This window comes from Piliocolobus tephrosceles, chromosome 14 (genome assembly GCF_002776525.5).
Source record: "Piliocolobus tephrosceles isolate RC106 chromosome 14, ASM277652v3, whole genome shotgun sequence".
Lineage (NCBI taxonomy): Eukaryota > Metazoa > Chordata > Mammalia > Primates > Cercopithecidae > Piliocolobus > Piliocolobus tephrosceles.
In genome coordinates, this window is record NC_045447.1 from 8622827 (window position 1) to 8645523 (window position 22697).

Consider the following 22697-nt stretch of genomic DNA (forward strand, 5'->3'; position numbering starts at 1 on the left):
TTTTGAGATGGAGTCTCACTCTGTCGCCCAGGCTGGAGTGCAGTGGCATGATCTCAGCTCGCTGCAACCTCCGCCTCCCGGGTTCAAGCAATTCTCCTGCCTCAGCCTCCTGAGTAGCTGGGACTACAGGTGTACACCACCATGCCCGGCTAATTTTTGTATTTTTAGTAGAGATGGAGTTTAACCATGCTGGCCAGCAGGCTGGTCTCGAAATCCCGACCTTGTGATCAGCCTGCCTCGGCCTCCCAAAGTGTTGAGATTACAGGTGTGAGCCACCAGTGCCAGCTGAAAGCACATTTTTTTTAACCTTTGAAGAGCTTATTACGTACTTGAGGCTGTTATATTGACTTGATTTCTTTTGAAAGATTGTTTATTTTTCTATAAAGTTATTTTAAAAATATGGAGACTGGTGGATTTTGAGTCACCATAAAATTTAAGCTATTTGGCCTGGCGGGGTGGCTCTCCCCTATAATCCCAGCACTTTGGGAGGCCCAGGCAGGTGGATTGCCTGAGGTCTGGAGTTTGAGATCAGCCTGGCCAACATGGTGAAACCTCATCTCTACTAAAAATACAAAAAATTAGCCAGGCCTGGTGGTGCACACCTGTAATCCCAGCTACTCGGGAGGCTGAGGCAGGAGAATCACTTGAACTCAGGAGGTGGAGGTTGCAGTGAGCCGAGATCACACCACTGAACTCCAGCCTGTGTGGCAGAGCAAGACTCCGTCTCAAAAAAGAAAAAAAAAAAAAAAGATGGCCCTGCGATCCCCACCCCAGGTGGCCCCACCTTTGTGTAATCCCTTCTCCTTGAGTGGAAAACTGTGGCTTGTTTCTGACGAATAGAGTACCGCAACGGTGAAAGGATCTTTCCTGGCCAACATGGTGAAACCCTGTCTCTACTAAAAATAAAAAAATTAGCCGGGTGTAGTGGTGCAGGCCTGTAGTTCCAGCTACTCGGGAGCCTGTGGCAGGAGAACCAACTGAACCAATTGAGGCGGAGGTTGCAGTGTGCCGAGACTGTGCCACACTCCAGCCTGGGCGACAGAGTGAGACTCAGTTTAAAAAAAAAAAAAAAAAAAAAAAATTTTAAGCTATTCACATTTTGGCTTGTGTCTTTCCAGAGTTTTTACATTGCACATATAAAATATGTGATAAACATTGATGTGCACATTGCTTCCCCCGCCCCCCGATTTTGAGATTTTGATTATTTTTCAAAGTAGAGCTTAGAGATGGGTTTGCTGGGTGAAACATGCGAAAGTCTTCACGGCTCTTGGTTCCTGTTCCCTAACGCTTATACTGATCTTTATGCTGTAACCCCTGCTGGTGGTTTGGGATTTGCTGGTTTCTTTGTCTTTCCAGAGGAGGCTGGGTCAGCAGCCCGCTGCCAGCCCTGGAGATCTTCCAGGAGAGCAGAGGATGGGGTGTGTTCCGCCACATCGCGGGAACCCAGCCCAGGGCCCTGCAGCGGCCCCCACGGCGCCCTCCAGGGGCGAGAAGCAGAGGTGCAGGAGCCGGAGGTACCATGTTGATTTTGGTCCCCAACTGGGGCTCCTAAGGCGGGTGGGCATCAAAGGAACGAGGGAAGAGCCTCTGGACAGGGTGTGCCGGTTCTCTGGAAAGACAAAGTGCCATTTCACCCCAGGAAGGGGAGTACATACATTTTCTCAAACTCCATCCCTCACCCTGTGCTCCTCCACCGTAAACACTGAGGCGCCCATTTACGGGCGGGAACTCTGTGCCGACAGCCCTGTGCAGTGGGTTCTGTAATTATCCCCGTTTTACAGACAAGGAAACCAAGGCCCAGAGAAGTGCCTTGTCCAGGGTCACAGGACCAGAAACGCTAGTCTTTATGTCTCTGGTTTGGGTTTTTGCAAGAGCTGACTGTCTTTCCTTCAATGTCTCTCTCTCCTTCCCCCTCCCTTTCTCTCTCAAGTTCTTTTATTTCATATAAAAAAAATAAAAGCAGACACACGCAATGCCCTCTCCCAAGCTCAAGCTCACTTAGCCAAATGGGCAAAGGCAGCAAGTTCTCCAGCCCAGGGCAGGGCCTTGGGTACCTTGTCCTCATGGAAAAATGATATCCTGGGACGGGTGCCCAGGAAGCTGCCCACACAGCCCCGCAATTAGGGCTACAATAGCGACAGCAGTGTTTGAATATTTTCTCTTTTATAGGGAGGGCCACCTCGACCCCTCCCTCAGCTTCCCGGAGCAGCATGTGTAAACGATTAAGCCGGTTTGTTTTCTCTGGAGCGCTGGGAGGAGGTGACATTGACATCCTCATGGTCCAACGGCAGGGCCAGCGCCTCCATGGGAAGGGCCCTGGATTTTTCTGAAGCCAGCCTTCCTGGGACGGGCCTCCCAGGCCCCCACCTGGTGTGACCTCATCGCTGCACAGGTAGCCTCAGCCTGGCGTTTCTTCAGGGTGGCCTCCCTTTGGGTTGAAAAGTAGAAAGGCATGAGATGCCTGCACCAGGCCTGGAGCACTGGCCAGGGGCCTGGGTTGGGGGTGGTGCTGTCCACTCATGAGCTCCCAGGTTAGTGCTTCTTGGGGGAAACAGCCTGCTCTTCCCAGCTGCCCATGAGTGCTGGGCCCCCATGCTCTGGACCAATTGCAGGTACAGATCCCCCAGATGGGGAAAGGGAGCAAGCTTTGTGCCTAGGAGGATGCTCAAGCTAGGTTGGACCCCAGCTCTTGTCTGGGTGGGAAGACAGGCCTACATCTTCCAGAGGCTTCCACCAGGCAGGTCCCATGGCCAGGGTCTGCTCTTCTTGGGCACTCCTGTGTTTCTAAGCCCAAACCGGCTTTTTGTTTTTTTTAAGACAAAGTCTCGCTCTGTCAGGCTGGAGTGCAGTGGCCTGATCTTGGCTCACTGCAACTTTCGCCTCCCGGGTTCAACTGATTCTCCTGCCTCAGCCTCTCAAGTAGCTGGGATTACAGGTGTGTCCCACCATACCCCGCTTTTTTGTGTTTTTAGTAGAGACGCGGTTTCATCATGTTGGCCAGACTGGTCTTGAACTCCTGATCTCAAGTGGTCTGCCCGCCTCGGCCTCCCAAAGTGCTGGGATTACAGATGTGAGCCAACATGCCCGGTCCCCAAACTGGCTTTAAAGGCTCCCAGTCTCCCCAGCCCATCACCAAGTCACCAATTCCTGTTTTTTGTTTTTGTTTTTGTTTTTGTTTTTTGCTGCATCTGAAACATCTCCCAGGTTCACCAACTCTGTCCCCATCTGGCTCAGGCCACAGCCCCTCCCACCTGGACACCTGCCCTGGCCTCCGCAAGGGGTTCTCTCCTTCACTCTCAGCCTGCAGTTCCTCTTCCACATGGAGGCTCAGGGCACGGCCCTCCACCAAGCAAATCCCCTCCATGGCTATCCACAGACAGGGTGACATCCAAACATGTAGTCCCAGCCACACAGACTTCGTTTGAGCCAGCTCCTGTTCCCCTGTTCCTTTCCACCTTCGCCCGGCACCAGGAGATCCAGCCCGGGAACAGCTCTCATTTGCCCAAAGAGACAGTTTCTGGCCTGCCCCAGGGCTACACTCACACAGTCCCCTCAGCCAGAAACAGTTGCCCCTCCCCCTCTTTGTCTGTTGAATTCTTCATCCTCCCAGGCACACCTCCTCCAGGAAGCCTGCCCAGATGCCTTCAACAAGGTTTGGGGCCCCCTTTCTGTCCTCCCTGGGCCCCTGCAGCACCCCCTGATAGCCTTAGTGGTGCTGTAATTATTCCTTTGCCTTTGCTTACTCGTAGCATGATGCAGCCTCTGTGGCCAGGAACCTTGTGTTTCATAATATTTTTTCAGTGCAAGAATGGCAAATGGAAGTCCAGAAAACACTTACCTGAGGCAGAGGCCAAACTGAGTCAGAAAACACAAATCTGACTCCCCCTCCTCCCCGAGTCCAGGTCACAGGCCTGGCCCTCACAGTCGGGTGGGCCTGAGCAGCTGAAGACCTCAGTAGAATCCCCCTCCCGTCCACCCCAGCCCTCACTGGTGCCCCAGGCTCTCCTGCTGGTCAGAGTCCCTGATGCGGCCAGGGAGGAAGCCGTCCAGCCACCAAAGGAGAAGAGAAGTCACACAGCGACCGGGCAGTCCCTCTTCCCCAGGTGTGTTTGCACATCTGAAGGGGCCAGGTCCTGTGGTGGAAATCTGGATGGAGTACGGGGAAGAGTATTCAGGCATGTACTGGGGGCAGGTGAGAGACGGTCCTCACTTTACTCACAAGTGTAGCTGCTATACCTCCTAACTGAAGTGTGGGCCAGGCATGGTGACTCACACCTGTAATCCCAGCACTTTGGGAGGCTGAGGTGGGTGGATCAGGATCACCTGAGGTCAGGAGTTCGAAACCAGCCTGGCCAACATGGTGAAACCCTATCTCTACTAAAAATACAAAAAATTAGCTGGGTGTAGTGGCTGATGCCTGTAATCCCAGCTATTTGGGAGGCTGAGGCAGAAGAATCGCTTGAACCCCTGGAGGTGGAGGTTGCAGTGAGCTGAGCTCACGCCTGGGCAACAGAGCAACGCTCTGTCTCAAAAAAAAAAAAAAAAAAAAAAGATAAATAAATAAATAAAGGTGTGCCCGTGCGGGCTACTCATGTGTGGAGCCCCATGGCTGGTGCTTTAGGGGCACGGCAAAGCTGCGTGGGCAGGGCGGGATATGGGAGAATCAGCCCAGCTCATTGACTCCATCGAGATTCCTTGCTGTGCCACCTGCCACCCCACCACCCCAAGGGCCAGGGTTCTCACCCACCGCTGCCCAGGGCTGACCGTCTTTGTGCCCTCTGGGATGGAGGAGTGTTGTCCTGCCTCCTGGGGGCTGGACTGGGGTGACTCTGAGCAGAAAGGCTCTCCTGACTTCCCTGGTGGATGTGGGGACAGGTAGAGGGGCTGGCTTCAGACCTTCCCTCACCCTGTTTTCTGCAGACCCCTCGTAAGTGGTGTCATCGGCTGGTGGCACCCCCAGTTACTGGCTGCAAATGGGTGGGTTGAGGGACTTGGATCTTCTGCTGGCCTCAACTGTCATGGAGTACACCACTGTCCTGGGAGCCTGGCTGGGACCTGCAGTCTGCACCTCAGTTTTCCGGGCCATTTCCCCAGCCGCTCCGTGGTCGAATGATCAGAGAGATCCCACGCCTTCTGTGTGCCCAGAAGCAAGGGACTGAGTGTCCTTGCATGCGTCCCACATACCGTCTGGCCAGTCTAGGAATCCATGATCACCGATCCTGCCCCGCAATAGGACGGGGAGATGCTCCCTGCCCAGGGTCACATAGCAAGGCTCTGCCCAAACATCTGGGTGTTCCCTTGGGGCTCAAGGTGGGAGATGGGGTCTAAAGTGGGTTTCTGTCCTCCTCTCCCAACCCCCACCTCCCAGCCCCCACTTCTGGGGGCTCTGCAGGGTGACCGAGGACTTTGTTCCCGGGAACAGTACAGATATGAGGGCGGTAGGCCTCCCATGGCTGCTGGTCTCAGCCAGGCCAGGGCAGTCCCCATGCCTGCTGCAGGGGGCCCGGGAAGGCCATCCAGCCCTGTGGGGTCCCAGCTCTCATTGTGGGGTCTCAGTCACCAACATTGTTTGCAGCCCTTACCCACCTTCCTGCAACCTTTTGGGTCTTAAAAAATGGTTTTATTTCTTAAAGACAAAAGCTTTTTGGTTTTAATACACAAACTAAATGAGGTCCTTGGCAGGCTCTTCCACCTTCCGGCCCAACCCCTCCAAGGGTTGTCGGCTGCAGTCTCTGGCGGCCGAGGACAGAAGAGCTGGGCCCGGCTGCGGGGGCCTCAACAGCCTCGCGGGCTCGGGAGTCCAGGCTGGAGAGACGGGCCAGGAGAGCCCATCCAGGAGAAGGTCACTTCCTGGGCGTCTGCCCCCTTTTCTGCTGCTATCCACCCAGGGAGGTGGCTGGGTCCTGGTGAGACTGGACGTCAGTTCACCGTAGGCACCTGGCTGTGGTGCAGGCTGAACTCCTTGGCCTTGAGACGGAGGCTGGCGATGCTGTTGGCCATGTTGACCCCCGGAGTTGCGGGGCCTGAGCTCCCAGGGCTGTAGGGTGGCACTGTGCTGGGGGTGACATGAGACACAGGACACATGGGTGCGGGTGGCTTCTGGGTGTCAGTGCTCGACCCCAGCCTCTGGTCCTGCCACCCCCCTCCTTAGCTTGCTCTCCTGGGCAGCCTTCACCCAGGATTGGGGGTGGTTTGGAGCTGCAGGGTTTGGGCAGGAGTCAGAAGTCCGCCCGGCTTGGTGCTGGAACACAGGAGTCTCCCTGTGAACCATGAGCTTCCTGAGGGTGGGGCCTGGGTGGGTCCTGTTGCTCCCCTCCAGGAGTACCCTGGGCCTGGCTCACAGCGGGAGGGAGGGAGAATGAACAGGCACCTGAATTTAAGGATGCCCCTTGGGGCCAAGCGTGGTGGCTCACGCCTGTAATCCCAACACTTTGGGAGGCCGAGCTGGATGGATCACCTGAGATCAGGAGTTCGAGACCAGCCTGGCCAACATGTTGAAACCCGGTCTCTACTAAAAATACAAACAATTAGCTGGGCATGGTGATGGGCACTTGTAATCCCAGCTACCCGGGAGGCTGAGGCAGGAGAATTGCTTGAGCCTGGGAGGAGGAGGTTGCAGTGAGCCGAGATTGCACCACTGCACTCTAGCCTGGGTGACAGAGTGAGGCTCCGTCTCAAAAATAAATAGATAAATAAATAAATAAATAAATAAATAAATAAATAAATAAATAAGGATGCCCCTTGGTTTTCCTGCCCCATGTAAGGATGAACAGGGAGGGAAGTCAGGAGGGCGGTGAAGGCTAAAATCCCTCAAGCCGACCCACGAAATCCCTGTCCCCCTGCAGGACTATGGCTCCAGCAGAGCCACCCTCACAGCCCAAGGAGCAGATGGTGCTTCTGGAGCTGTGGGTATGGTGGCCCAACTCTTGAGCACCTCCTGCCCACCTTGTCAGAGTCTTTCCAGCTTTGAGCCAGACAAAACTGCCCCAGAACTTGGCTCTGGGCCCCAGCTATGCCCACGGGCCAGGGAGATTATTTCCTCAGCCTTCCCAGCCTCAGTTTCTCTCCTGGAGGGTGGACACAGGGCGCTGGGGCCCCCGTGCCAGCCTAGGAATCTTCCTGCAGGTTTTCTGTTCCCCCAGGGCGATGCCTGTACTTTGCTCCCCCTCCAGATAGGCCTGTTTTCTTCCGGCTCCAGGCACGCATGCTTGCACACTCCTTGGCATACGCAGGCACGTGCATGCACACTCACAGTCATGTGTGGACACATGCACATTGACACACACACACACACACAAACTTACAACATGAACGTGCAGGTGCTCGTGAACACCCACTCACGGGCACACTTGCCACACATCACTTGGTGTGTACCCCAGATCCCAGGGGCCGTGGACAACATTCAAGCTCTCTCCAGACCCTCAGAGTCCAGGCTGGAAAAGCCTGGAATTCCCCCAGCTGCCCCCTCCCGGCCTAAAAGTGTTCCCGCTCTCACCTGTAGGGGGACGAGGCTGTCCAGGAGAGATAATCTGGACTCAGGGCGGTGGGCCGGGGAGCCACGGGCTGCTCGATGGCGGCCTCCTGGCTGTAGGACTTGAGCAGCGAGGCGGAGCGGCTGGCCAGCATGGCCCTTTCGTTCCTGCGGAACTTGGCGCGGCGGTTCTGAAACCAGACCTGTGGGTGGGAGGGTGAGCAGGGTGCAGCATGGGCAGGCGGGGACCCAAGTCCTTTTGGACCTGGGTGTGTGCCTGCTCTGTCACCAGCCCTGGGCTGGCAGCGTCACCTCTCTGAATCTCAGTTTTTTCATCTGTAGAATGGAGATGACAAATGACGCCTGCTGTTGGGTATGTGTTGGAGAATGAGAACACCAATAAATGAAGGAACGAATGGAAGGGCACTCGGCCACTGGGAGCGAGGTGCTTGCTGAGCACTCAGCAGGAGAGGTGCTTGCTGAGCACTTGGCTCAGTGCTGACACAGAGTAAGAACTTGAAACTGGAAAAGGACTTCTTTATCAGAACCCTTTGTGCCAGGCATTGCTCTAAGCACTTTATGAAAACTTATTTTTATTTATTTGTTTGTTTATTTATTGAAACAGGGTCTCGCTCTGTCACCCAGGCTGGAGTGCAGTGGCGCAATCTCGGCTTACTGCAACCTCTACCTCCCGAGTTCAAGCGATTCTCCTGACTCAGCCACCTAAGTAGTTGGGATTACAGGTGCACGCCAGCGTGCCCGGATAATTTTTGTACTTTTAGTAGAGATGGGGTTTCATCATATTGGCCAGGCTGGTCTCAAACTCCTAGCCTCAAGTGATCCACTCGCCTCAGCCTCCCAGAGTGCTGGGATTACAGGCATGAGCCACTGTGCCTGGCCACTTTATGAAAATTTTAACTCTAATTCTTGAAGGACCCCTATAGCAAAGACCTACGTGATCCTTATTTTCCAGGGAGGCAGGAGCCTGCAGCACAGAGAGCTTAAGTTACTTGCTCAAGGTCACACAGCCAATAAGTGACAGGGCGGGGATCTGAACCCCTATCCTCCTGGCCTCAGATGCTCCTGCTCTTAAACACCCCTCCTGGGCAATTGTGTAACACCGGGAGAACAGTGGCTGTGCGCTCCCAGGCGCACGCTCCTGTGGGAGGCCCTTCCCGGGACTGAGCGCTCACCTGGACGCGCGCCTCGCTGAGGTTGACGCGCCGGGCAAGCTCCTCGCGCACAAAGGCGTCGGGGTAGTGCGTGCGCTCGAACACGCGCTCCAGCGCCTGCAGTTGGCTGCTGTTGAACGTGGTACGGTTCCGCCGCTGCTTCTTCTTCCGCTTGGCGGCGCTACCGCGCCCCGGGCTGGGACACTCACCTGGGGGGGGGGGGGGGGGGGGGGGATGGTCAGCAGGGCGGCCAGTGGCTACGTCACGGTTCAGCCCCCAACTCCGCAGTTTGCTCTGAGTGCTTTAGTGTCTTCCTCTGCAGATGGATGGTCCAGCCCCGCAGCCCGGAATGCATCCCTTTAATTCACTCCCTCATTCCTTCCGGCATCCACCCATCCATTCACTCTTCAACACATACTTACTGAGCACCTACTATGTGGCAGGCCCAGTGCCAGACTCCGGGAAGATAATGGTGAACAAAAGCAGCCACACCCCTGCCCTGTGGAAACCCCAGTCTGAGCCAATTGAGATGGGACCACGGCAAGAGCCCTGGGGACAGGTGTCCCCTCCACCAGGGACAAGTGACCTGCTCAAGGAGGGCCCAGGAGACACCTGACTGTCCTCAGCACCCGGCCCAGGCTGTGGGGCATGGCACATTCTGCATGGACACCTGTTGCTGACGTGTAATAATAATAATACGTCATAAAGAGCAGTGGGAGTCAAGGCTCAGGACCCACAGATTCTAGGAAGCTCCCAGGAGCCCTAAAGATAGGTGTCGCGATCCTCATCACTCCTAAGGAGGAAGAGTCAGAGAGGCTACGGTCTCGGGCCCAAGCTCAAGGGCCCAATGGAGTCATTGTTGGGGGAGGGTTCTGAACCCACCAATCGGGTACCAGAGTCCTCATCCTCTCCTATTTAGCCAATCAGGCAGCTGTTGAGCGCAGCCTTCCTTTCCAGACGGCCTACTAAGCCAGGGCTGTGCTGGGGCTGGGGAGAGTCGAACCAGACGGATCCATCAGCAGGGGAGGCAGGCCCCGAATAAGCTTTGGTGGGGCCGTGAGTTGGGTCAGGGGCAGGTGTGGGCCAGGGCACGGGAGGATGCTCAGCTCTGGTGGGGATGAGGAGCTGGCCGCGAGGCCCCTCAGGAGAGGTGCAGCTTGCAGAGAGTTTGAAGGATCCCCAAGAGTTCTCCCATCAGCCAGAGAGTGAGGGAGGGTATCCAGCCAAGGCCCAGCAGGGGTGGTGGAAGATCCCAGCAGCAGACCTGACCGAGGGTGGCGCTGGCCTGTGGTACAGAACTAGCAGTTCTGGTAAGGAGGGTCCAGCAGAACCCTGGGGAGGTCCTGGGGTGGCAACCTCTGGGCCCAGCCTGTACCTGGGGGGACGGGGTGGGGCATCCAGCTACTGTTTCTGCATTTAAACTTTATCCAGGGGCCAAACCTCTGACCTTTCATCCTCTAGGGCCCAGCCCACTGTCCACTCCTCCAGGGCGCCCTCCCCAATCCTGAGTCCACGTGGAACCCCCTTCCCTCCAGCACTTAGAATCAACCAATGCTGCCGGTTCAGCACCTCCCTGTGTATCTGATTTTCTCATTAAAAATGTCTATTTTAATAACCAGGTAACCACACTGCTTGTCACAGTAACAGATTCAAACAACACAGATGGGTATAAAGTAAAACAAAATACTTTCCCCTCCCCTATCCCACTCCCCACATTTTCTTTCTTTTTTATTTTTAATTTTTTAATTTTTTTTCTTTTTTTTTTTTTTTTTTGAGGTGGAGTCTTGTTCTGTCCTCCAGACTGGAGTACAGTGGCACGATCTTGGCTCACTGCAACCTCTGCCTCCAGGGTTCAGGTGATTCTCATGCCTCAGCCTCTCGAGTAGCTGGTATTTTAGGCGCCCATCACCATACCTGGCTAATTTGTGTATTTTTAGTGGAAACAGAGTTTCACTATGTTGGCCAGGCTGGTCTCGAACTCTTGGCCTCAAGCGATCTGCCCGCCTCGGCCTCCCAAAGTGCTGGGATTACAGGCGTGAGCCACCATACCCGGCCCCACTGCCCACATTTTCTAAGATTACAAATACAAGTTTAAAAAATGGCCAGGCGTGGTGGCTTACACCTGTAATCCCATCACTTTGGGACACTGAGGCAGGTGGATCACTTGAAGCCAAGATTTTGAGACCAGCCTGGGCAACATAGTGAAACCCTATCTCTACTGAAAAAAAAAAAAAAGAAATTAGCCAGGCATGGTCACAAGCGTCTGAAATCCCAGCTACTCCAGAGGCTGAGGCACAAGAATCACTTAAATGCAGGAGGCGGAGGTTGCAGTGAGCCGAGATTACGCCACTGCACTCCAGCCTGGGTGACACAGCAATATTCTGTCTCAAAAATAAATAAATAAATAAAAGTTTAAAATAAAATAAAAAATTGACAAGCACACACTGGGGCTTCAACTTGCCTCTTTTTATTTTTTTTTTATTTTTATTTTTTGAGACGGAGTCTCGCTCTGTCACCCAGGCTGGAGTGCAGTGGCTGGATCTCTGCTCACTACAAGCTCCGCCTCCCGGGTTTACGCCATTCTCCTGCCTCAGCCTCCCGAGTAGCTGGGACTACAGGCGCCCGCCACCTCGCCCAGCTAGTTTTTTTTGTATTTTTTAGTAGAGACGGGGTTTCACCACTTTAGCCAGGATGGTCTCGATCTCCTGACCTCGTGATCTGCCCGTCTCGGCCTCCCAAAGTGCTGGGATTACAGGCTTGAGCCACCATGCCCGGCGGCCTCTTTTTATTTAATAATATTCTGGATACTCTTCCATCTCAGTGGAATATTCTGGATACTCAACGATCTTTACTGTGATTGTTTTTCCAAAACGTATTTTCCCTCTTGTTCCCTCTCCCCTACCTTCAGGAACCATTTTAAGAGTGAGTTTTTCCTTTATCCCTCCAGCATTGCTTTTTGCAAATATAACAAAATATGTGTAAATTTTCTCCCTTTCTTCTATCAAAAGAAAGCATAGCGGCCGGGCATGGTGGCTCATGCCTGTAATCCCAGCATTTTGGGAGGCCGAGGCAGGTGGATCACCTGAGGTCAGGAGTTCAAGACCAGCTCGGGCAACATGGCGAAACCCCATCTCTACTAAAAATACAAAAATTAGCCAAGTGTGGTGGCGTATGTCTGTAATCCCAGCTACTTGGGAGGCTGAGGCGGAAGACTCACTTGAACCTGGGGGTTGTAAGTTGCTGTGAACCAATATCATACCACTGCACTCCAGCCTGGGTGACAGAGTGGGACTCTGTCAAGAAAAGGAAAGAAAGACAGAGAGAGAGAAAGGAAGGAAGGAGAGAGAGAGAGAGAGAGAGAGAGAAAGAAAATAGCATGTAGTGTTCACTTTTTGCCTCACCTAAAGATACTTCCCAGGGATTGTACCATTCAGCACACCGGAGCCCTCCATGTTCCTTTTCACAGCTGCATAGCAGTCTGCTGTGCGATTCTGCTGTTTATTCAACCAGAGCCCTATTGATGGGCATTTGGAGGGTTTCCAATCTCTTGGAACTAGAAGAATGCCACAATGCATAACCTCATGCAAATATGGTTTTCTATTTTTGCCACTGCATATTTAGGACAGATTCCTAGAAGTGGAATTTCTGGGCCAATGAGTGAATGCTAGATGTGGCCAAACTCCCCCGTATGACTGGTCTTATTTTGCATTCCCACGGCCAGGTTTGGGGCGACGTGTTTTGCCTACAGTTTAGCCAACAGAAGAGCTTTGCATTTTAGTCCATACCTTGTATTTTTGTTTCCCCAGTTACATGTTCCCATGTTACACCCAATGTTCTTTGCACAGTACGGGGCATTTGTTCAGTGAACTGTTACTGAGCTTCTGGAACATGCCAAGCCCAGTGATGGGTACTGCTTAATATCTGCTTTTAATCAGTTCCCAGGTTAGGGGGGTTTACTGACTCTTGAGCAACCAACTGATTTGATGTAAGGTTAAATTGTTCCATGAGACTGTAAATGAGTGTGTGTGTGTGTGTGTGTGTGTGTGTGTGTGTGTAGGGTTGTCAGGCAGGAATCAAGGAGGTGTCTGGGAGAAAGATGACCCTGAAGCAGCGTTTGGAACACTGCTTCTCAACCAAGGGCTATTTTTCCCCATGAGACATTTATGATCGTTAGGACTGGGGAAGGGGTGCTACGAGGATCTAATGGTAAAGAGGCCAGGAACACTGCTAAATATTTTATTTTTTGAGACAGGGTCTCCCTCCATTGCCCAAACTGGAGTGCGGTCGTGCAATAGTAACACACTGCAGCCTCGACCTCTGGGCTCAAGCAATTCCCCCACCTCAGCCTCCCAAGTAGCTGGGACTACAGGTGCCTGCCACCATGCCCACCTAATTTTTCTTTTAATATAGAGATGGGGCCGGGCGCGGTGGCTCAAGCCTGTAATCCCAGCACTTTGGGAGGCCGAGACGGGCGGATCACGAGGTCAGGAGATCGAGACCATCCTGGCGAACACGGTGAAACCCCGTCTCTACCAAAAAATACAAAAAAAAAAAAAAAACTAGTCGGGTGAGGTGGCGGGCGCCTGTAATCCCAGCTACTTGGGAGGCTGAGAAAGGAGAATGGCGTAAACCCGGGAGGCGGAGCTTGCAGTGAGCTGAGATCCGGCTACTGCACTCCAGCCCGGGCGACAGAGCGAGACTCCGTCTCAAAAAAAAAAAAATATATATATATATATATATATATAGAGAGAGAGAGAGAGAGATGAGGTCTTACTACGTTGCCAAGGCTGGTCTTAAACTCCTGACCTCAATCCTCCTGCCTCAGCCTCCCAAAGTACTGGGATTACAGGTGTGAGCCACCACACTTGGCCTTGCTAAATATCTTTCAATACAGGCTCCCATGTCAATGAATTATCTTGTCCAAAATGTCAATAGTACTGAGGTTGAGAAACCCTGGTTTAGAGGGATGACTAAGAGGTTATGTTCAGCAGTTTCCCCCTTTGGGAAATACTTGCAAACACATGGGACCAGGTGGGGGCTGGGGGGCAGTGGTGAGGGAGCACGCAGTGGCCCTGCACGAGCTGTTCTCATCGCCAGGACCGCTTCACTCTTCACTCCTCAAGCAAAGGTGAGGATGGATGAGAATGTCTGCTGCCTATGGATGTCTTTCCACCCCCACCGCCTCGATGAGGAAGAAACTTTAAACCGAAACAAGAGCTCTTGCGCTGAAAACTGGGTGGTGATCAATAGCCTGAAAGCAGGGATGGAAGTTTCTGGAAAGCCCGTCATTGCAGGGGTGATTTCCACCCCCTTTCAGGCAATTCCTCTTGGGCACACACCCAACACAGGAGGCATTTCAGCCAAAAAAGGAGACATTTTCGGGAAGTTTCTGAGCAATTCAAACCTGGGGGTGTTTAAATGAAAACCATTTTGCAGCCTTCGCCTCGCCGAGCGAGCGCCTGAAGAAACAGCTCCACTTTCATGCCAGTTAAGCTGTGTGGCGACGTGGAGCCAAAACCTCACGCAAAGGCATTTACCCCCACCCCAGCCAGGCCCAGACCGCCCCCAACACCGGCTGGCGTCCCCACTGCTTCCCAAGTCAGCTCTGCCCAGGGTCGTGCCAAGGCAGCTGTGATGTGATGCGCTCAGCCAGAGCCAGTTGGGCAAGGAGTGATGCCAAGTGCTCCACGTGTGGCCACCCACCGTCCCCTGCATCCACCCTAGGAGGCACTGTGCCATTTTAGTTTATTACTTTTTTTAATTTTATTTTTGAGACAGAGTCTCCCTCTGTCCCCCAGGCTAGAGTGCAGTGGTGCGATCTTGGCTCACTGCAACCTCTGCCTCCTGGGCTGAAGCGATTCTCCTACCTCAGCCTCCCGAGTAGCTGGGAGTACAGGCGTCCGCCACATGCCTGGCTACTTTTTTTGTATTTTTAGTAGAGATGAGGTTTCACCATGTTGGCCAGGCTGGTCTCGAACTCCTGACCTCAGGTGATCCACCGGCTTTGGCCTCCCAAAGCGCTAGGATTACAGGCGTGAGCGACCAACTGCATCATTTTACACACAGGGAAACTGAAGCTGGGAGAGTGTCTTGCCCAAAGTCATACATCTGGGATTGAAATCAATGTCTCTTGGCCATGCACAGTGGTGGGGACCTGTAATTCCAGCTACTCAGGAGGCCGAGGCAGGAGAATCACTTGAACCCAGGAGGCAGAGGTTGCAGTGAGCTGAGATCATGCCACTGCACTCCAGTCTGGGCAACAAGAGTGACATTCCGTCTAAAAAAGAAGAAATCAATGTCTGCTGGGAGGCTTGGCGAAGCCAAGGCTGCGAACCCCTCTTCACAGAGTTTCCTCCCTCTTCTACCTCGCTCCCAGGCTCCGCAGTGTAGGGGGCCTGTCACACGCTTGGTCCCAGCTCTCTGAACCCATGGGTGGGTGGGGTCAGGAGATGCCACGGTGGGAGGCCTCCAGCCTCACATCACCCCTTCCATCTAAAGGAAGCCCTCACCCCTGGGAGGGTGTGGGACGGCAGCTTGCTGAAGGACACACCAAGCTGCTGTGAGGAGTTGAGTGTAGCTCAGTGCCAAGGACATAGTAATTGCTCAATAAATATTCACTCCCCTTAACATGATTGCTTTTGTGCGGCCAGCTTTGTATGAGAAGACAAGGACCTTTCTCCCAGCCTACAGCAGAAAGATGGGGCTGCACCCTGCCATGGGCTGAGGCTGGGAAGGAACGCTGACGGGGAGAAGGACCCAGGCCAGCACCTCCCCGGGGACCAGAACTGGAACCCACAGCTCTGGACTTAGCCGGGGGCTCTGGCGCTAGCCTCCGCCTCCGAGCGGATGTGCTGGATATGTCGCCCTAAGTTCCTGAACCACCTCCTGAGAAATGCATTGTGGTGGGCGTATGTGTTCCTCTGGGGACTCCGGGCTTGGGCTTAAAGCATTTAGGAAATAAATAAAATAAATACTCTCGAAGCCTCAGGCCATTGGCGCCGGGTCCCTGCCTTTTCACAGGGCCCCTCTCCTCCGGCCAGCAAGCCCTGGGTCTGCACTCTCCAAGGAGGGCTGTGCCCAGAGTTTCTTTTTGTTCAGGAAAAGTTCTGCTTTTCCCTGAGACTGAAACAAAGCATGAAACCGCCTCCCTTTGACCAGGCTGTTGAGCTGCTTTTGTGGAGGCCTGGATCCGGGAGAAGAGAAACGAGCTCAGATGGGGGAGGCCTGCCTCGCGCTCTCTCCTCCTTAAAACCAAAACGACATCGTCCCCGATTCCATTACAATGAAAAAATGACTGGTGCACAGTTTTCTGCCATTAAATTATTTCACACGTACCATTTATTTGGCTGACTGGGGGCTAAAGACATTTAAAAACTCTGCTCTCAGCCAAATGACCAAGTGTTCCCACCGCCCTCCCCTGTGCCCGTGGTTTTTCTTATTCCGTGTAATTTAAGGGTCTAAATAGTCTGGAGGGAATTAACTGCAAATTCTTCCTAAGACAAATAAACTCAGCCTCTTCGTTCCTGCCTTTCTCAAGCTGTTGAGAGACACACTCTGTTTGTTTTTGCTTCAAATAGTCAGTTTGCGCCTGACCCCAGGGCTGAGGTGAGCTCCAACCCAAATAAATAACTTTTATTAATTAGCATTTATTCTGACCAAATAAGCAGCCCTCCCCACCGCCCCCAACGTGATCTCTGCCAACAGGATCGCAAAAACAAACAACGGGTCCCTGGGACCTCGATGTGGATTTAACAAATTAACACTGGGCCTTCTCAGAGGAGCCTCAGAGCTGGAGAAATATTTACAGCTTGGAAACGTCTTAGGCAGGAAGTGGAGGTGGGGTAGGGTGGAGAGGCCGGGAGGCTTCAGTTTCCCCCTGGGATTTCTTGGTAGAGATTTGGGTTCCTTTGAAGGGCCCCTGGGAGAAGGGCTCAGGCACGAACTCTGAAACCACATCCTTAGCCACTGCCTGGCAGCATCAGCAAGGACACAAGTGGCCCTGAGGGAGGCTTGAGGGACGATTCTTACCTCTCCCAGTAAGGAATGGAAGGCAGTACCGCCTAGTGGTTAAGGAGGTGGCCGGTCTGGGTCTGGCTCTCAGGCAGGTTCCCTTCAGGGAAGGGAGCACTCACCCCAGGCGGAGTGCCGGGGGTGAACCTTTAACCGCTCCCAGCCTCAAGAATCTCGCCCAGGCCAGGCGCGGTGGCTCAAGCCTGTAATCCCAGCACTTTGGGAGGCCGAGACGGGCGCATCACGAGGTCAGGAGATCGAGACCATCCTGGCTAACATGGTGAAACCCCGTCTCTACTAAAAACTACAAAAAACCGGGCGATGTGGCGGCGCCTGTAGTCCCAGCTATCTGGGAGGCTGAGGCAGGAGAATGGCATGAACCCGGGAGGCGGAGCTTGCAGTGAGCTGAGATCCGGCCACAGCACTCCAGCCTGGGTGACAGAGCGAGACTCCGTCTCAAACAAAAAAAAAAAAAAAGAAAAAAGAATCTCACCTGAGGCCGGCACGGTGGCTCATGCCTGTAATTCTAGCACTTTGGGAGGCCGAGGCAGGTGGAATGCCTGAGGTCAGGAGTTTGAAACCAGCCTGGCCAACATGGTGAAACCCCATCTCTACTAAAAGTACAAAAAATTTAGCCGGGTGTGGTGGTATGTGCCTGTAATCCCAGCTACTCGGGAGGCTGGGGCATGAGAATTCCTTAAACCCGGGAGGCGGAGGTTACAGTGAGCCGAGATCTTGTCACTGCACTCCAGCTTGGGCAACGAAGCAAGACTGTCTCCAAAGAAAAAAAAAGAAAAAAAAAAGGGAGACAGAATCTCACCTGAAAAATGGGAATAACAGGAGCTACCTCATTTAACCCTCAAAACAATCCGACACAGCTGGCCTCTAGTTCAATTTTACGTAGGAGGCACAGAGAGTTAAATGACATGCTGATGCCACATGGCCAGGAAAGGCCAGAGCTGGGATTGAAACTCAGAGACCAGCACATAGTTCGGCGTCTTAGCCACTTCCCTACACTGCTGTCTGAGTCACCTCGGCATGGAGAGCCAGCCCCAAGAGTCCCTCTGCCCAAGATCCTCACAGTGCTGGGATTCTGGGGGGGTCTCCCTGGTAGCTTAAGGGTATACGGAACAACCAAAAGGAGGGAGGCTGAAGGCAACAGAAACATTCTTGGAGCTGCAGCACACGGCTTCAGGCATGCAGGCAGCAGGGCAGCGAGGAGACACGTGCAGGCCTAGCCCCAAGTCCTTTGAGGGTGGGCCACAGTCAGGCTGGGCACAGAGAGGGCTCAACAACATGTGAAGACAGAAAAGAAGGAAGAGAAGAAGGGAGGATAGAGAAGAAACATGATCCCTGGGGCCTTATGGAGAAGGATGCTGGGGCTTCTAGGCTATTCCAATCCCAGGAGTACAGCCCTGCCCCAGCCAGCACCCCCACCAAGGGGCCCAAGAGCTGACTTTCGTTTTTTTTGTTTTTTGAGATGGAGTGTCGCTCTGTTGCCAGGCTGGAGTGCAGTGGCGCAATCTCTGCTCACTGCAACCTCCCAGGTTCAAGCGATTCTCCTGCCTCAGCTCTCGAGTAGTTGGGACTACAGGTGTCCACCACCATGCTCAGCTGTTTGTATTTTTAGTAGAGATGGCGTTTCACCATGTTGGCCAGGATGGTCTCGTTCTCTTGACCTTGTGGTCCACCCACCCCGGTTTCCCAAAGTGCTGGGATTACAAGTGTGAGCCACTGCACCCGGCCAAGCTGGCTTTCAATCAGGCCAAGCTGGCCTCAGCCCCAGAAATTCAGGGACCAGGGGTAAGGCACAAAGGAGGGTCTCAGGTCCTCTAGTGCGAGTTACAAGGCACAGGTCCATCTTCACCTCAATGGACCGTTGCTGGATGGGGCCATCTAGGCCACTCCAGTAGGCAGAGCCAGGGCAGGTGGCCTCAGGGCTGCACAGCCGCTGTTCCAGGTCCCTGCCTCTTTGGGGTCACTGCTCGCATCACATACACCATGCCCTCTCACCATGGACCTCTGCCTGAGCTGGCAACGTCTCCTCCCTCTGTTGCTCACTTTCAGGTCTCAGCAGAGACGCTTCCTCCTCCCAGAAGCCATCCTGGACCCACAGCTCCCAGAAAGCCCTGTGCCTCTCCCATTGTAACTCTGTCACACTGTAGGGTAAGTGCAGGGTCATCGGTCCAGTAGGGGCTGGGACTTACTGTTTTCTGTCTCCTTGGAATGCATCACAGGGGCCGGCACAGGGAACCTCTCATCAATCTGCGTTGAGTGTTGAGTGTTGAGTGAAGGAGGAGGCATGGGAAGGGCCAGCTGAGCCTGCAGAGCCCGCCCTCCTGTGCAGGGGTCTAGGTTCCTCCCTTGGAGCCATGGAGGCCTGGCGAGGCCACGTCCTCCGAGTGAGGAAGGGGCTGGGGGAGGCCAGCCACCACCAGCCACTGCCCTGCCACACTTTTAAGAATGTTTCACCTCATTAATTTTGAACAAAAACCCGTGACGCTGACACATTTTTATAGCTACCAGCCTGGAGAAGGAGAAACACATCCTGGGAAGGAAGGTGATGATGGAAGCCGCAGTGGGGTCCGAGGACAGGTCCCCAGGGGGCCCCATCCTATGGCTTCCCCAGGTCTCTGCACAGCACACAAGAGCAAGAGGCATGGGCCACCCCACCTGGGACTGCCGTGCTCTGACCTGCTCCCAGCCCTGGGGGCCGGTGGCCAGTGTGGCTGCAAAAATGGTGGCTAGTGTGGCCTCCGCAGGCTCAGAATGACCCTGGAGTTTGGAGGAGTCTAGAGGAGGTTCCCTCATGTCCCCCACAAACCTCAGCAGAGCCTTGCTTGGAGACAGCTGTGGGGTATCTGGGTCTCTCTGGGATCGGGAGCCTCACCCCTAAATCCATGACATGCACACATTTCCATGGGGCCACCAGACCCGCAAGAAACCCTAGTGGAGGGGCCAGTGACCCAGCAGGAGCTGCCCCTGGCAGGGAGCACAAGCACCTTCCCACCTCTGGGCCTTTGTATCTGCTGTTCCCTCTAGCTAAGGCACCCTTCCCCCATCCCCACCGCACCGGCTAAAGCTGACCCGGCCCTAGATCTCAGCCTACAGGCCTTGCCCTGAGAGGCCTTCCCGGCTCCCAGACAAGCGCAGGTCTCCTTGTTACGGACTCCTAGGCCTTCTCCCTCTCCTGCACATCTGTAATTAACTAAAACAGAGAAATGACATGTTTTGGTTATCTGCTTCATGCCTGTCTATCCCACATTTGACTCCAAGATCAAGACGGGTAAGGACTGGGTTTTCCTTGTCAGTGCTGTATCCCCAGGACCAGGCAAGAAGTTTGGTTTCAAAAATATTTCTGAATGAATGACTATGTAAATGACGGAGCGGCTCACTCCAGAAAAGGATCTGAAATCTCAACTTCCAAAGCCAGGTCCCTGTATCTTCAAAAGGGCCAGACGATGGCTGTTAGATGTGACACCAAAAACACAAGCAACTAAAGCAAAAAAGATAAATGGAACTTCATGAAAGTTAAACAGTTTTGTAACTTTTATAACCATTAAGAAACTGAAAAGACAACCCACAGAATAGAAAGGTTATTTACACATTACGTATTTGGTAAGGGACTTACGTTTAGAAAATATAAAGAACCCTTACAGCTCAATAAAAAGACAAATAACCCCATTTTAAAATGAGTGAAGGATTTGAAGAGACATTTCTCTGAAGAAAATACACAAATGACCAATAGGCACAAAGATGCTCAAGATCATCAGCCAGCAGGGAAGTGCAAATCAAAACCATGATGAGATAGACTTCACACCCACTAGGATGGTTAGAATCAAAAGACAAGACAACAGCCGCACATGGCGGCTCAGGCCTGTAAGCCCAGCACTTTGGGAGGCCGAGGCAGGTGGATTGCTTGAGGTCAGGAGTTCGAGACCAGCCTGACCAACATGGTGAAACTCTGTCTCGACCAAAAATACAAAAATTAGCCAGGCATGGTGGCAGGCTCCTGAAATCCCAGTTACTTGGGAGGCTGAGGCAGGAGAATGGCTTGAACCTGGGAGGAGGAGGTTTCAGTGAGCCGAGATCACACCACTGCACTCCAGCCTGGGCAACAGAGCAAGCCTCCAGTAGGCAGACCCAGGGCAGATGGCCTGATAACACCAAATGTTGGCCAGGAAGTGGAGAAACTGGAACCCTCATACACTGCTGGTGGGAATGCAAGGTACAGCTGCTGTGGAAAACAGTCTGGGACATGCTCACAAGGTAAAACACAGACTTACCATCTGACTCAGCAATTCTACTCTTAGGTACAGACGCAGGAGAAATGAAACGTGTCCACACAAAAACTTGTACACAATGACATGTCCATAGCGGCATTTTTTTTTTTTTTTTTTTTTTGAGACATAGTCTCCTTCTGTCACCTGTGCTGGAGTGCAGTGGCACAATCTCGGCTCACTGCAACCTCCTCCTCCCACGTTCAAACAATTCTCCTGCTTTAGCCTCCCTGGTAGCTGGGACTACAGGCGCATACCACCGTACCAGGTTAATTTTTGTATTTTTAGTAGAGATGGGGTTTCGTCATGTTGGCCAGGCTGGTCTTGAACTTCTGACCTCAGGTGACCTACCAGCCTTGGCCTCCCAAAGTACTGGGATTACATGCGTGAGCCACCGCGCCCGGCCATAGCAGCATTATTTATTATAGCCAAAAAGTGAAAGCAACCCACATGTCCCTCAACGGGTGAATGAATAAATAAAATGTGGTCCATTCATACAATGGAATAGTATTCAGCATCAAAAATAAAAATAGTATTCAGCAATAAAAATAAATGAAACACTTAGAGAGGGTAACTGTGGATTAACCTTGAAAACATGATGCTAAATCAAAGAAGCCAGCCAGAAGGGAATATATGGTGCATGATTTCTTTTATTTATTTATTTATTTGAGACAGAATCTCACTCACTATGTCGCCCAGGCTGGAGTGCAGTGGCGCCATCTCAGCTCACTGCAACCTCTGCCTCCTGGGTTCAAGCCACTCTTCTGCCTCAGCCTCCCAATTAGCTGAGATTAGAGGTGCCCACCACCATGCCTGGTTAATTTTTTTTTTTTTTTTTTTTTTTTTTTTTTTTTTTGAGGCGGAGTCTCGCTCTGTCGCCCGGACTGGAGTGCAGTGGCCGGATCTCAGCTCACTGCAAGCTCCGCCTCCCGGGTTTAGCCATTCTCCTGCCTCAGCCTCCCGAGTAGCTGAGACTACAGGCGCCCGCCACCTCGCCCAGCTAGTTTTTGTATTTTTAGTAGAGACGGGGTTTCACCATGTTAGCCAGGATGGTCTCGATCTCCTGACCTCGTGATCCACCCGTCTCGGCCTCCCAAAGTGCTGGGATTACAGGCTTGAGCCACCGCGCCCGGCCCTGGTTAATTTTTGTATTTTTAGTAGAGATGGGGTTTCACCATGTTGACCAGGCTAATCTTGAACTCTTGACCTCAAGTAATCCGCCCGCCTGCACCTCCCAAAGTGCTGGGATTATAGACTTGAGCCACTGCGCCAAGCCCTAGTGCATGATTTCTTTTATATGAAATGTCCAGAATAGGCAAATCCACAGAGATGGGAAGTAGACTGGCAGTTGCTGGAGCTGGGGGGATAGCAGTGAGGATGCTGGAGAGCAGCAGCTAAAGAGTGCAGGGCTTCTTTTGGGGGGTGTGAAAATGTTTTAACATCGATTGTGATGGTGGTTGTACAACTGAATATACTAAAAAATCACTGGACTGCATATTTTATCTTTTTAATTAAATTTTACTTTTTGAGAGGGTCTTGCTCTGCATCAGGTTGGAATGCAGTGTTGCAATCATGGCTCACTGCAGCCTTGAACTCCTAAGCTCAAGTGATCCTACCACCTCAGCCTCCCCAGTAGCTGGAACTACAGGCATGCGCCACCATGCTCAGTTAATTTTTTTTTTTTTTTAGATGGAGTTTTGCTCTAAAAAAGCCTGTTGCCCAGGCTGGAGTGCAGTGGCACGATCTCAGCTCACTGCAACCTCC

The 22697-nt window shown here is 52.9% G+C and overlaps 1 protein-coding gene across 1 annotated transcript in view; it reads right to left on the minus strand.

The window, feature by feature from the left end:
• Positions 1 to 5598: 5598 nt before the first annotated feature.
• PRRX2 (paired related homeobox 2) overlaps positions 5599 to 22697 on the minus strand; it is a 57630-nt gene continuing 40531 nt past the window's right edge. The window contains exons 2-4 of the mRNA XM_023216958.1: positions 8665 to 8852; positions 7496 to 7674; positions 5599 to 6055 (exon numbers count right to left, since the gene is read on the minus strand). Of these exons, the coding sequence (XP_023072726.1) occupies positions 5920 to 6055; positions 7496 to 7674; positions 8665 to 8852 (503 nt within the window). The 3' untranslated portion in view covers positions 5599 to 5919. The remainder of the gene's footprint in view (positions 6056 to 7495; positions 7675 to 8664; positions 8853 to 22697) is intronic.